Here is a 16,204-nt window from a genome sequence, read left to right as displayed (position 1 = left end):
AGCGGCATAAGTATTAGGAAACAAAACTTGATCAGCCAATGGTCTGACCCTTGACCATTTTCCAAAAGGGCCAAAGTTGCTGATGTGGCCCTTTGGAAGAAAACTTTGCTTGTCTAATGTCCATGTCTAGCCTTGTTTGTCACAGTTCCAGTTAGCTCTTACCCTAGATATAAACAAGTTTAGGTTGAGTGACTATGTACTTGTTGGTTTTTATTGACCTATAAAGATCAGTTGCCATAATTGAATGGCATGTGATTACCACTTTCCCATTTTGTAGAGTGGCTAAGAGAAGTGAGCCTCTGTCGTGTCACGTAATGTCTGTAACCTGGTCATACAGAAAGGAATAAACTACAAAATAAAACATAGACACTGATCAACTAAGAAACATAAATGATAAATAAAATAAATAAATAATATAAGTTACAAAAAAGCAAAAAAGTCTTTTAAGAAACAAGTATTGTCCGGCTTTCATTAAAATACTCTGCCTTTTTATATATGTTTAAAAAAACTTTATTATAAATTGCTTTGGGGTTATTTCAAATGCAATGGGCGCAGAGATGGAAACCAAGGGAAAAAATGAATGAAAAGAGGGAGAGAGGTGGGGCAAAAAATTAAAAGGGAGAGAGACAGAGAATTAGAGAATACAAGATACAAATACCCCAGAAATCTGTTTCTAAACCTGCAAACAGAGAGAAAAAAAGAAAAACCACAGGGACAAACCATAAACGCATATTTGAAAACAACAACGTTACGGAAAAGAGCAGAATACTAATTAATAAAAGATGTATTTAGTTCCACAGCTCAATATAGAGTATCTGTGTATCTGTAAACACCTGAATCCAAACACCTGTGAGTGTCTGTGTGAGCATGCTTGTGTATATGAGGTTTCTCTAAAAGAATATTCAATAGCAGGCATGAGCAGAAACGGAGGGTATTGGAGCAGACAAACAGACATCCCAAGGCCCCCCAGAGCACGGGAGACCCTGGAAGACCACCGCCGTGACAACTGCACCCCCGGCCGCTAGAGAAGAACAGAGAAGAGCCCCCGAGAAACCATGCAGCAGCCATAATGCAGAAGCCTCAGGGAGCTGCAGCGACAAGTCCAAATGGCACGCTGACAGCTGGAGCAGATACAGCCATGTAACCAGAGGCACAAGACCCAAGAGCACAACACCACCCAGCACATGCCCTTCAGAGCCAGGTGCCCAGGGCCCGCCAAGCAGCCACCTGGAGTGAGCCAGCACACACCTGAGCACCCAGCTCCGGACACCAAGAACCACCAACTCAGCAGCGGACAGAGGCAACAGCCACCGGCAGTAAGTGTGATGGGGGAATAGGCCCCAGATTTGTTAGGAGGCCTAAGATTATCCAGGAGGGGGGGTGGCCCAAGTCCCAACCTGACAGAAAAACAGGGACATGCAGTACACGCTCCTGACCTCATGCATAGACATACAAATTACTCACACCCAAATACCCAATGTAAAGATACAAACATATATATAGATATTTGTATAAAAGTCCAAAAACAACTGTTTTCCGCAATGTGTTTGTGTGTGTGTTTCAAGACAGATGCATTCATTTAGCCAGAAGTGCCTGTAATGGCAACAAGTAGCTTCACATCCCTACTACATCTAAAGAGGAATATCGGTAGATGTCACAGTCAGGCTCTGTACTGCCTGAGCGCATCCTATAAATCAGCCACCACAGAGGACATCTCTGAAAGCAGTTAGATAACCATGTCCTCCACATCAAAATGGAAAAAGGATCCTTTTTCTGCAAATAAATGACACTTCAGCTCCTCAACTTTTACTTTTTACAGCAATAAATTGTTGCCATGCCTGTCTCATAAATTCCAAACTGTGTCTGTCCTCTTTTTGTCCATAAAAGTCCCTAAGTGTCTGTCTTTGTATGTCATCTTTCAGTCTGTTCAACAATTTCATATTATGAAATTATTCAGTTTTCACAAGGGCCTTATAACTATTCTTACCCATTAACCTCTTTTAATCATGATCTTTTCATGATTATCATGGTGTGTCATCATTTGAGTGCACACAAAAGTAAGTGTGCACATGATGTGCAGTGTCGGGATTTATTTAACTCTTGGAATAGTTGCTTGTATGTCAAATGAATAGTTTGTATCATTAGCATTAGAGGGAAACCTTAAATGTGGCATGTATTGTTCAGAAAGAAATGCACAGATGCGTTCAGAAGGCAGGAGCATCAAACTATCGCTTATTAGTTGTTAGAGGATACATTTACCATTACTAACACTCTGCAAAGTATTAATTATTGATGTTAAACTAGGGAAATATAAAGCTCACAGTGTGTGTGTGTGTGTGGGTGTGAGAGAGAGTGTCTGCAGACAAGCATTTGTACCGGAGTCAAATTCCTTGTTTGTATGTACGAACTTGGCAATAAAGCCGATTCTGATTTCCCAAGACTTCATGGTTGCCAGTAAGAAAATAAGCCACAGCAAAACTTTTCATTTTTTGAATTTTTAAAAAGTAACCTGAATATGAAAGCTTGAACATCTCTGCATACCTAATGAAATCCTTAACGAACCTTTTCAATACACGGTAAGCAGTGGGTAGTGGTGTTCATGCATCTAAGGTGCTTAATCACTCCATACACTTACACCTACTGGCCAATCCACATGGCAGGCAGTTGACGAAAAAGCAGAGCACTTTAAAGTAATAAAGCCCTTGCAAGTGAAAAATAAACAGAACATACATTACCTAAGGACTAACAGTGTTGGTTTTCTGTTGAAAAGTGATGTTATGTATCTGTTCATTAAGTGAAAAAATTGATTTTCAACTATTTCAAAGGAGTGAGATTCATGATTCTGGATTAATCCTAATGTGGATCATAGAAAAATCTCCAAAAATACTACTTTCTGCAATGTGTTTGTGTTTCAAAACAGATGCTTTCCACTAATATCAAATATAATATCAGAATGGGGTAAGAAAGGGGATTTAAGGGTACATAAAAACATCTTGATGTCTGGGGTCAAAGGAGAATGGGCAGACCTGATCCAGAAGACATAATTTATCTTCTTTTTTTAAGGCCATTTAGATCACATTCTACATGTTTCCTTGTTATTCCATAAGAATTGCATCCACTGCCTGCTTACTACATATCAAGCGGTTACTGGAAACCTAGCATTCAAGACCAGTCTCATTCATACTAAGTGAGGCCAGCTACTGCAAACTGCCATACACGGGTTCATGAAATATACATTATTACTTTGCAAATCGCTTTGCAGAAAGCTCCATAAACAGCAGTCCTGAAGAGTTAACCATCATCACTACTTAATGTAATCTTAAGCTCTCATTTAAAAGTCTGTTTTATTTGCCCAAATAAAACACATGCCCTCTATCAATTCCAACAAATTAGATTTGTTTGAGTGACTATTAGATCAATCTAAGCTGATGGAAAAAGTTAAAAAGAGGTAAAAAATCTTTTTAAATAATTTTAATTTCTATTAATTTTAATAGAAAATAAATGCTATTAAGAAATTCTAGTACACTAAATTATGAGGTCATTTTTTGCTTGTATGATCTCAGAGTTTAATAGTTTTAATTGAAAAAGAAAAAAACAACAACTCAGAAGACCAAGTTATTTCTATGTCAGAGAAGTAGTGAAAGATCTAGATATCAAAGAAATAAAAGATTGTAAGAAAGACAAAATATAGAGATCACTCATTCCCCTGAGACAGACATGTCCCAACCCACACAGGAAGAGACAACTGGCAGTAATGTACCGACCTTGTTTCTTCTTCACAGTGCACTTTGTTTTGTTTGTGTTTACCGGAGGCTTACATCTCCTGTCACAGTCATTGTTGTTTGCTCAATGGTGCATCGAATCCACTGGGGAAAAAAAATGCATCCACAAAGCCAGAGTGATAATGTGCTGTAATTCTTGTTTTTTCCCCATGTTTGTATGCATGCTGACGTGTTTTTGTCCCAGTGAGAGCAGGCAAATACAAATGGCTGTGACAATTTTGTAAAAGATCAGTCAAAGTCAGCGTACAGCGAGGCTTTGTGAAGAGGTGGGAGTCCAATGTGCAGGGCGTGATCCTCGAACTTCGGATACAAAAGGTTTGGGACAATATTGGCATGTAGAAATGTGTAAGGACATGGCTTAAATCTAAAAAACCCAGATATTTGACTGAAAGGAATTCAGTACATTTAAACCTTTCTTTGCTCCTCTGTCTCATTGCTCTAATTAAGGGGCAAGTCCAATAAGAAACACAAATGTGGTGTGGAAGCTCCGACCAGAAGTTTACTAAACGTTTTTCTACATGCATAAAAAAGGTAACAACAACAGCCAAGAGTACACATACACCTCAGTCTACAAAGAAAAATAAAAATAAGGATGGTGGTAGAGGTAATCAACACATACTGTAGCTTGTGCTCATATTCAGGATTTTTTTCTGCCACGGGGGATACAAGTGTCTGAGTATGTGGGGTTATCTGTGATCGGCTGTCTGCCATTGTCAGCTTCCCCTCTGGCATCTTTTTGTACTTCACCTGACTGCATGCTTTCAATAGCACAGCTTTTGCTCGAGCGTCTGAGTGGTCCGAGCTGATGTTCTTATAAGCTGTGTCTCGAAGTCTGAGTGCCTAGGATTTCCTTTTTTTTTATATTTTGCATGTGTGCATGTTTTTTCCTGACTGAAAGAAACTGGGATGATGAAAGCTGAAAGGTGTGGCAATGCACTCTAAATAATGATTAAAATAATTTATTTTAGTTGAGACTACGTCCCAGTACTTGTCATGCTGAAGCTACTAAAGAAATACAACCCATATATCCTGTGCTGATATTCTACTTATTTTTAACTAGTTCAGTGTGGTATTAGTTTCATTATATTTCTAGATCATTTTAACCATGGGTGCTCTGATCATCTTCCTAGAATCAATTCAGGATCAATATCAAAATATTTTGAAATAATTAATATTTGAATTAGTCACTAAACAACTCCTGATATCTGTGATAAGTCTGTGTGGTCTCATTTATGTACAATAAAAAAAAAAAAAAAAAAAAAAAAAAATATATATATATATATATATATATATTCTATAGCTTACAAAATTGCATGCATGTTTGGCATGCATAGGTTTTTTTTTAGCTAAATAAAAGAAACCATTGGCTGCTGCAGATTCCTGGCACTGTCATGTGACCTGGTTTTTGCTCAATGCTCAGACAGCTGTCAGGGTAAGAAGGACTGCACAGAGAGCAATTGAAATAATAATCATTGAATTTTATGACATCCAAAGCAAAGTGGTATGCTTTTGGACCAGGTGAACAACAGGTGAATCACCTTCAAATATGTTTTGTGCCAAACAGAGGCCCCAAATCCAAAACAGCGTAAACATGCTAGTCGTAGTGTAGCATTTCAGTTAACTGCGCCGCCTAAATCAGGATAGGACTTTTTAGAAGATTGTTGCTTTATATTTTAATTCAGAAACATCTTATAAAAAATGATAAAGATATGCATGTTTCCATCGATGTGTGATAACAGAATATAAATGGCATCGATTGTAATAACTTAAAACATCTGTCTGAGCTACCGCACCCTGTTGTGGGACAGACGCCTCGGATCTCCCCCGAATTCTTTTCCCAAGAAGTGTCACCTCTACTTACAATCACTTTCTCTTAAAAGGAATGACTCTCAAACTGTTCTATATGCTCAACACTTTTATTCTAAATAAGGCAGAGGAATGGTACAGAGATCAGTGCTGATGGCTCCCGTACTTAACCCGCTCGTTGATCCAAGTGACGAAACAGCCCAGAAAGAAGGTCCCACATGGATGTTTTGTCTGGTACTCCCTCCATGGGATGTACACTCCCTTAGTGTTTATCAGTAGACTATGTGTCACCATTCTGGTGTCTATCTGACAGAGCGTGTAATAGCAGGTGTCAAACCCTGAATCCACGTGTGGCTGCTGCAATCTAATTGCTCTAATTTCAGTATGTACCACAATTAACCTAATGCACTAAACTTGGTCAAATTGTAGGTCACTGAGGATTATTATCCTATTCTAAGAAAAGTGAATACATTTGCATTCATACATTATCACCCTGGTCTGTGTGTGAAAGCTCTTTTATAAGTAATAGTAAGCAAGGTTATTCCTAACACATCAAACTGGGATTTGGCATTAGTAAATACTTGATTTTAAATGGCTCAGATTGGGACACTGATTTATCTACCAGCACAGATTTAAGCAAAACTTGCTCCAACACTTTTAGAATGATTTAAAAAGCCAGCCTTCAGGTTATACAGTACAAATTTATTAACAGAACACGCTTGGCAGGGCAATGAATGTTCCAGAAAGGTTTCTTACAAACTAACGAGTGTGACTTGAAGATCTACTTGATTAACTGCATGCTCTTCTGTTTATGACTTTTGGCTAAAGGGTTTGTCAAGGTCTATCTATATGCCTTTTTTCCTGGTAAAATAAAAACAATTTGCCTGTGAGAACAGCATGTGAGATGCCTGGGTCCTGGGCTGTTGGTCAGGACTGTTACTGCACATGGGTCGTCTGCTCCTAGCTGAGATGATGGCTACCCTGCTGGGTGTACCCTGTGGTGGTGGGGTGGGGGATATCAACTGTCAGCAAGCAGTGATGCTGGGGATTTCCCACTGGGATTTCCCCGCTGTGGCCCTTGCCTCTGTCTCTGCACTGTTTTGGCAGGGGCCGATGGTTTGGGAATGGCCTTGGGGCTCTGGTAGAGCTGTCCAAGTGCAGGTTTGTCAAAATGAGGACTCTGTCCTTGCTGTTGTGGCATTGTGGGTTACTAGATAATGGCCCATGTTCTACGGGGTTGTTTCAGGCTGACTGTGGGCCCGGGGATGGACTCAAGTTGGAGCCTTTCCTTTTACCTCTCTTGGGCTGTCTCACCTGGTTGGACTATCTCCCTCAGTTCATCTGATCCCTGGTTTCTGCATTGAGCCTATGCCTGCCCAATGGGTGGTCCTCCCTCTTCCATGCTGGGCAGTCTTGTTGCCAGGTGCCTCTGAAGTGCCTAGTGTCTTTTCCTGTGCGCCTGGCCTGGAGTTGACTGTTCCTTTGCTTTTACTGGGGCTCCCTTCTGTGTCAGGTATATGCTGCTTGTGCCAGGGGGGTCATCCTGCCAGAAGTAGCGACCACTTTTTGCCACTTTAACCATTAGAGATTTCCAGGTAACAAATTGGTAGATAAACACACACATACACACACTAGGGTCTCACAAATGTTTATTTTTTGTGATGTAATACCATTAATCTATTTTTTTCCTCACAAAGTATATGCAGTTGTTGCTGTAATTATTTAATGTCCATTTCAAATCCCTGTGCACTTTGAAACCAATCTATTTTATGTAATAAAATCGATCTTGCAACCGAGGCAGTATCTTAGAATCCAGTTTTTTTTACACATGTAGCCAACAGGTTTCTCCATGTGGTATGCCTAAAATGTCAGAATGAACACATAAAAAAAGCTCAGACTTGTATCTGGGACAGAAACTCCTGATTGGGTCATCCTTAATAGTAATTGTTCTTTAGTTGTACTTTCAGACACTGTCCTTCCAGTACGTGCAATTTGCAAAGTACAAATTATAATTTGTAATTCTCAAGACTATTAACACAAGCCAAACTTGCTACATGTAAAGACAAAACTTATAGAGACAGTGTATTAATTCATGAAAGAACCTGATAAAAGTTAAAAATGTTTACTTTTACTTTTGATATTATAAGAATAATTTGGTGTCTGTCAAATTCAATCATTGAGAAATTGTATTAGTCATTTAAGCTGAATCCCATTTTAACCTGTCACGAAACTCTTTTGATGGACCCCTGAATATTCTTTTAAGATGTAGGGGGAGGACAAAGTGGTAATGTTTTTTAGGCATTTAAAAAAAATGACAGGATAGGACCTGCTTTTGCATGTACACTCAAATATAATTTAACCTCAGCAAGGCTTTTACTGATACAAAAGACGATTAATGGATTCTAGCGCATTATTAGAGGACCCTGGACACGTACAACCCCACGTCTACCGATGCCACAGGAAGTAATAGGCAGTCAGTGGGAGTCGCAGACCTTACAAACCTAATTATGTGAACTAATTGTTGGCATCAGTCAGGGAGGATGCGACGTGGGACATTTGAGAACCTACAGACCCGATTAACCCGAAAACAAAACCGAAGAGATCACCCTAACTCCTCATGTCCCAATGCATTGCTGAATCATTTTTAAGCTTAGTTCTTTTGTTTAGGCACACATCAAAGACCAATGGAGGTTAACATCAATAACAGTAAGCAATTTTCAGTAAAATAAAAAGCTGAAAGCTTTTCGACAGCAAAAAAGGCTTAACCACATTTCACATAAACACAGTACAAATATATACCAGCAGGGGATTCCAAAACAGATAGACACACATGTACTCTACAAACACATAGGTACAAGAGAGATTATGTTGCTGTCATTACAAGCTTTAATTCCAACAGTTCTAAGGTTTTCTTGAAACGTTGATTAATTTTACATCCCTTTAGTATTCTGTTCAGACTCCCAGGAGAGCCAATCACCTCTGCAGTCAACTGTCAGTGGACTATAGAAAGGGACTCTTACTAGAAGGGATTCAGCTGAATGCATTATTAACCTATTCTATTATTAGCCCTAAAGAGTTAGTCCAGGTTAGTCATTGATGCTTGACCCATACATGAAATTTGTCAGTATAAGGCTGCTCAGTTTTAAAGATATTATCACAACAGTTATAGTTATATTGAAATTCAATTATTTAAAAGGATTACACTTCGAATTTAGAAAGAAAATGTGTATTGCACTTGAAGAACAGTGAATTGCAATGAAATTGAAATGTTTGTGATTCCTTCTTGGTGAATCTTTCTTTAAGTGACAGAAAAAGTGTCCGGGAAAAATCATTCAGATCATAGTAGAACTCAGTGCTGGGTCTCACCTGTGCACTTTTTTAGCACACCGGGCCGTTTGCCGTGCATCCCGAGCCTGCAGTTGAAGTTTTCCTCCCAGAATTCAGCAAACCAAACATTTCTTCTGTTGTTCGACAGAGAGCGGCTGCGGAAATACCGGTCAAATGCTGCAGGAAAGACCGAGAGGGCAAAAGTTAAAACAAGACACATTTAAAGAACAGATCATTAAATCATCATCAATGATGAAAAGAAAAGGCTTAACATCAGAATGTGATGGGGCAATGTTGTTTCAAAATTCAGAGCTTATACTGAGCTTACCAGCAATGATATAAACGGGGATTCTTAGCAGTGTAACGCATTTTGACAGAGAAAATAAAAAATAAATAGCCCCTGTGTGATTCAAAATGCCATTTCTGTGATACGTATCTTTAGGATGAGAGCAAGGAGAACAATCATCTCAAATGCAGCTTTCACAAAATTTTATCCACTTGTCCAATTTAAAAAAAAACAGACAATAGAGGATAGAGGTCCAGAATAAAAGCTTTAACTCATATGAATAGAAATACCCACTGGCAGATAGCAGGATAGGATGATTAGATCCCTTGAAAAAAACTGTTTGTTCTTGTTAAAACGAAAAAGGCAATTTAAACCAATCTTCCAACACAACATGCTCCGAGGTTAACTGCAACACAGTACGTGTCATAACATCCAATGCAGAATGAGGAACTATCAGATTGACTCAGACACCCTGTGCCATGTGTGATTCAGTGTACAAGCTGACAAGCGCTGCCTTGATTGATCTCATCTGCTTTCCCAGATGTGGATTCTGTGTGTACCTGTGCAGCTTTACTGATAGACAGACTGCTGGGAACAGTGAGTTTACGGCGCGTACAACTCGACGGGAAGCACATGTCATGTGGGATCACCAGCTTCCTACTGTGATAGCAGATGTGTTAAAAAATGGTAACATAAGTATCCCTTTTTCTGTCAAACGCCATGGAAGGAAAAAAATCCCTACATGGTTGGGGATTTTTTCTTTAATACTGAGTAGATACTTTTTTTAAAGAATGTTTATTTTACTTTTTTATTTGTGTGTTTTCATCTTAAAGTTTTCAGGTGTGTGATATCTTCAGTGTCTGTTTAATTTACCTATAAACATGGGAGGCCCTTCCACTATCAGTTTCACCTTTCATGTGTAGTATTAAACCATCGGTGTGGTTACCAGCAACATGGGAACATACATTGTGCAATTGTGCACAATTATTTTAACTTGGCTCTGTCTGTATACTAGGGCTGCACAATATTAGGAAACCATGTGATATACAATAACGATATGGCTTGCGATAAACCCTTGCTTAATTAAACAGTGTTAATGCCTTTGTGCTTTGGGTTCATTGCAGACATAGGCCCCAGATAGTGAACATTGTATCCAGCTACTGGAGAAATAATGTAAGTCAATATTACCCAGTCAACAATGTGGTTTTACTGAAAGTGATTAAACTTGCTACATCTGCTGCTTTCACAATGAAATAACTTATTCATAGATTCCTAATGAACTGGAATACATGGTAGCTATAAAAATAGCCAACATTTACAGCAGTCCAAGCAGTTTTTGCAATATTGCTACTGCTTTAAGGAATACTACATGAACAATTTGCGATATATTTCTGTTGTGGTAATTGGCTTCTCTGAATAATATTGTTAGTTTCAATCAAAGAAGGAATGCATACCTCTGTGAGTTCAGTCTGTTTTTACTGATAAATTTGAGCTGACCTCAATGGAGGTGTGAACTCTCAACTACTTATTTTATTCACAATGATAAAATGATACAATTAAGCATATGACCTCCTGCTCACGGTTTACCTGCTTGTTCTCCACATCATATACAGTGTTAGTGCTTCTCTTCAACAGCATGGAAAATACATTTTCAATTTGAATTTAATCTTTAAGCTGATATCTCCCCCTCAGCCTCTAACAACCTACTCATATGTGCAATTTGGAGGTGTGGTGCTTCCCCCCCAGCTCTATTCCAGGGGGAGTGCTGTGCATACTGACCTCTCTCTTCTTCCTCATTTACCTTTTTCTCTTTTTGTTGCAGCCAAGGCAGTAGCTGGAACCCTTGTGCATGGCAAATGTAGTGCCAAAATTTGACTGTTTTATTAATGTACCATAGACTGTCCGAATATGATTTTAATGCTTGGTGTTGAATCCTAGTTCAATGTGAAGTGACCTCAATTAAAAAGGATGCAAAAATGATAGTGTCTACAACTTTTACAAGTCAAGGAAATAAAATCCTCAAGCTTTGCATTAGATTCACCTCCAACCCGCATGCCAAATATGATGCCCCAGTCCAAAAAACTCAAAAGCTTAGGATATCAAACTAAGAGAATGCCACAAATCATTCTCAGGTTGTAAAGAGACACTGATTTTCAGTCACAGCATGCTGATCAAGATGGTAAGAGCATTACAAAGTAGCTGCACAGACAGTACTGTTGAAAACCAGAAGTCTGTACTATACTAATAATGATGGCACAGGCAGAGCTTGTGCTCCTATTAAAATGCAGACCGAATAAAGATGAAACTAATCGGCTTCTGTTAAAATGTCCAGTGATGGTTCTTTGGCTGCAGCCAAAAGCAATTCCTTGCAGCGGCACTTTATTAAAACAAACTCATGCAAGTGGAGTACTACCCACACTTTGTGCTCAAAAATACAAATTTACTGTGTTCCAGTCTCTTATGCACCATACTGCTTAATATCCAAGCTTCTTTTTAACATCATGGAAAGTGAAAGTAAATCTGTGCTTTAGATTAAGAAAAAAACTAACATCAGTGAATAGCACAATGAAGCCTCTCTCTTAGGCTTACGATACAAGTTATAACCCACTATTTTATCTGCTGTGCTTGGGTCAAAGCAAAACCCCTTTTTTTATATCTGAAGAAAGCCAGACTAACCATTGTCCCTGTTCCTAGGCTGGATGATAGATGAAGCAACCTTTAAATAGAAAAGGTTCTTGTTGAATATGCAACTTTTTAAACTTCAGAAAGAACATTAGACAATATTTATCACAAAACTATGGAAAAAAGTGAGCTGAAAACTGCTGCATTAGAACAAAATCAAGACATTTATGACTTAATGTTGCAAAAAGTGAGTATAGCTTTATACTGCATCTGTTGCCAGATTGTTAGTTATATTGTATTTTTTTTCTCCACATTTATTCAATATTTGAAATGTCAGTAAAAAAACTCATTCTCTTTTATAATAATTTCCTTATCTGTACTTTACTTCTTTTGAGCAGCTTCAACATCCCCTCCTCCATTATTTGCATTTTTTAAGTATACTTAACTTTTTAAGTTGATCACGAGTTTCCTCCTAAATTTGTGGAGGACAGAAAACATTACGAAGTTGCTGTAAAAACACTTTATTTTTATGGGTCAATTATCCCATAGGGACCTTGGACAAGAAGCAGCTGAGGCCAAATTTGTGATCTTTAACCCACCCACCATATTTGTCAGAATTGAATTACACACGCAAAATAGAGGTAATCATACCAGCTTCCTAAAATATATAATTTCACACACTCTTACCATCCACAGATGCTCGTTTGGGCAGAATAGTGATGGCTCCCTCAGCCACTCTCTCTTGGCCAATCACAGGAGAGATCTTGGACCCCCAGCTGTCTGATCCAACCCACAAGAAGTGGCCAGTCTGGTTGTTCCTTTTAGCTGCATCAAGAACTCGCCTGTTAAAAGGAGAAGCTTAGAATGACAAATATTACAGGTGTTTCAGGACTAACAATGTCATTCAGGGTACATGAAGGACAATGACTGTCTCCCTACTTAATAAATGCTACTTGGCTTATAAAGAAAGATTAAATACATCAGTCTAATCCAATCTCAATCAAAAACTTCTTGTCCCTTCTATTTTACCTGATGCAAGAGTTGTAAAGAATGTTTACAAAACCAATGACATACTACTTTTCATTGCTACAAAAGGACATAGTCAAAACAGCTTTATAAAAAAAAATGTACAGTGCTTTTTCAAAGTATTAATACCCCTTGAACTTTTTTATTCCATGTCATGTTAAAACTACAAACTTTATTATAGTGGAAATTATTTAAAAGACCTAAACTAATGATACATGTTTTTTAAATTTTCATTTGCAAATACAAATCTGAAACGTGTGACTAACGTTTGTATTCGCCCCAACAGTCAGCACCTTATGGAACCACCTTTTGCTGCTCTTACAGCTGGATTTGTCTGTATCAGTTTACGAGACCTAAGTCTTTCCTCATTTCTCTGTGCAATATAGCTCAAGCTCAGCCAGACTGGATGGAGATCTTGTGTGAATGGCAGTTTTCAAGTCTTGCTACAGATTTTTATTTTAGCTTAGGTCTGGAGTTTGACTGTCCCATTGTACCACACCAATATGCATCTTTAAAGGACGTCCCAGCATCTGCTGAAGAAAAGAATCTTCACAGCATGAAGTTGCCACCACTGTGTTCTACAGTGAGGATGATGCATTTTGGTCTCATTTGACCAGAACGCCTTCTTTCACATGCTCAATGTGTCCTCTGCAAATGGGATTTATTATGGCTATCTGTCAACAATGGCTTCCTTCGGCAGGACTACATTTGTTGAATGAACAATAGATTCCTCCACTTAAGCTGCGAATCTCCGCAGCTAATCCAGAAAAACTATAGAGCTTTTGGCTAATTCTCTGAGCAAAGAAGGCTGAATACATATGCACCGTTCTTCCAGTTCCCAATCATGCCCTACTCTGTGTTGGTCTATCAAATAACCTCCACAGAAAAATATATTGATGTTTGTTGGAATAACGATGAAATGTGCAATAACTACTTTTGCAAGGCCTTGTAATTAACTAGCTGGAAAACTGTACGGAACAACTTTCAATAAACAGCACATACCGTATGTCATCTTCATTGGCAAACATGATGATGGCCCTGGCATTGGAGGTCTCCAGCAGGCGCCTGATGATCTTGTCAAACTCTCCAGGCCTCGGCTCCCTGGGGATCTTTAAAGACTGGGCAATACACACACCACCTGGGACAGAAGAGAAAGACAAATTCCACTTTTCACTTTACACTCATCAAATTATAACCTTTATTCCATACTTATTCAACTCCAGCCATTCTGTCTTGATGTGGCATGACGTTTGTTAGCTCTAAAGTTGGCCGATTGTTCTTTGTCAAGATCTCTGATGATGACCACAACTGTAAGAATGGCAGAAGAAGCAGGAATGCAATAAAATTTAAGAGGGACAGTCCAGCAGTACTGACAGAAGGAGTCCAATAGTGAGTATATAATGAATGCAGTAAAAGATTAATCAATAACCAAATAATAAAATTCATGGTGAAAATTGTTAAGAGCAATTAACCCCTGTTCAGGAAAAAAACTCACCAAAATCAGCTTAAAAGAAATAAAGCTGTTGATTGCAAGAGGGGGGAAAGAATCAATGGACAATAAAGGTGAAAAATGCATTAGAGCGCATTTTGATTCCAAACATGCCCTTTGTGTAGCAAATGGGGTTGAGAAAATATTTGTGAATGTCAAACTCAGCTTACCTCATTTACTTTTGCTCAGTGTAATTATTTCATTCACAATGCGTGGTATTAATTTGTTAGCCTGTTTGTTTCAGACACACATGCACACACATCTGTTAAGCACTAATCCAGACTTTATGTTAAAGCTCCAAACTGGTAATTGGCTTTGCTGAATTATATTGTTAGCTTCAATCAAGGAAAGGAGAGGGAATTGTTTTTCACAAAAGACAGAAAAATAAATAAAAAATATACATCGTTGCACATTCGTCTTCATGTTAATTTTTGTCTTCTTGCATCCCTGTGTGAGTGCACAAAGCAGGAGTGAATGATATCTCCCTGCCTGTTCCAGCCCATTTATCGAACATCTGTACAGTCTGTCGCTTTCGCTATATCGCAATCCTTAATCAACATACAGTCACATTGATACCCAGGCAGGCACACACAACAGAGTGCATGACTGCTAAAACAAATTCTCATTAGTCTCGAATTAAAATCCTCTCAAGGCTAATTACTAAAGTGACAAAAGCTGCACAGACGCCCTATCATCCAACCCCTCCCACAAACACCCAACCTAACATGCAACTCAACTTAGAATGCTTCCTCAAGTATCAAGTATGTAACAATTTCAATTTGGCAGATCACTGTAATTTCCAACCCACAGTCTCACTGTACAGCTGTTTCAGGGTCTACAGACGTTTGGTTGTGCTTGTGCTACATTCTGGGAATTTCAGTAAGTTCTTTGAAAAAAAAACATCTCTGTACTTCCTGTACATACTTCTGTAAGTCTAAGCAAGACTCATGACTCAAAGGTTTTCTTGAAGCACCTTAAACATGTCCTGCTATGACTTAGTCTCTGTAAACAAACAAGCCCAAATGATGGTGCCACCATCACCATGCTTAACTGTGGAAACTGATTTGACCAGATTAATACTTAAGCTTAATGATGCGTCTCCAACATCCACCATCTTCACATTCCCGCACCACAGGAGACCGGTCCTTTTCCTTTGCTGCCCCTTAGCTGTGGAACACTGCCTCCACATCTGAGGGCTCCACATACTGTGACATACTTTATAACAACCTTTCTTTTCACCCAACTAGTTTAAAAAGGTTAATCTTATGTACACATCCTAATGTGAATGGTTTTTTTTTTTTCCCAAGCCGAATTCTCTCCCATCTGAAGAACGTTGGCCGAGGGCATCAGATATTCAAATGTAGCGAGCAGTAAACATATTATTTGTCAGCTGGAATGTAACTAATATCCTCGGTCATTGGATTAAATCTGAATCAGTCATATTTGGAGCACTCAATTAGAGACACAGGCTGAATCGATTTTTACTTTTCACCTCAAGCAGTTGTTGTCTTTTCAATAAATGAAGGCCCATGCAGTGGGTGATTGTGCGCAAATTGAATCATTTATTATCATTTGATGACATAACATCACACGCTGGCTGCACTGATATGAGTTTATTCAAAAATCCTCTTCATTTACTTCTGATAAAGCAGTTATTGGTTTGCATGATAAGTCAGCTTTTGCCAAAAGTCACCGTTTGTAAGGCATTCATTTTTATTGTGCTGAATCATAATTTACTCGTCACTAAGAGAACAAGCTGCCAGATGGTCACCTATAACCTGCATGCAGGTCCGGCTAGCAGTAAAAGAAAACTTTGCAACTAGCTAGGGTCCCCCTGTTTACCTGGGGGCCTCAGTTGTACACATA

At 38.7% G+C, this 16,204-nt stretch overlaps 1 protein-coding gene across 5 annotated transcripts in view; it reads right to left on the bottom strand.

Moving 5' to 3' along the window:
* The window catches only part of grm8a (glutamate receptor, metabotropic 8a), a 391,012-nt gene that overhangs the window by 122,406 nt on the left and 252,402 nt on the right, over window positions 1–16,204 (bottom strand). For all 5 annotated transcript variants that reach the window (XM_047390124.1, XM_047390126.1, XM_047390125.1 and 2 more), the window contains exons 4-6: window positions 13,852–13,987; window positions 12,511–12,665; window positions 8,955–9,092 (exon numbers count right to left, since the gene is read on the bottom strand). In XM_047390124.1, coding sequence (XP_047246080.1) covers window positions 8,955–9,092; window positions 12,511–12,665; window positions 13,852–13,987 — 429 coding nt within the window. The remainder of the gene's footprint in view (window positions 1–8,954; window positions 9,093–12,510; window positions 12,666–13,851; window positions 13,988–16,204) is intronic.

Source organism: Girardinichthys multiradiatus, chromosome 17 (genome assembly GCF_021462225.1).
Source record: "Girardinichthys multiradiatus isolate DD_20200921_A chromosome 17, DD_fGirMul_XY1, whole genome shotgun sequence".
Classification (NCBI taxonomy): domain Eukaryota; kingdom Metazoa; phylum Chordata; class Actinopteri; order Cyprinodontiformes; family Goodeidae; genus Girardinichthys; species Girardinichthys multiradiatus.
This window is presented reverse-complemented; position numbering and strand designations above follow the sequence as displayed.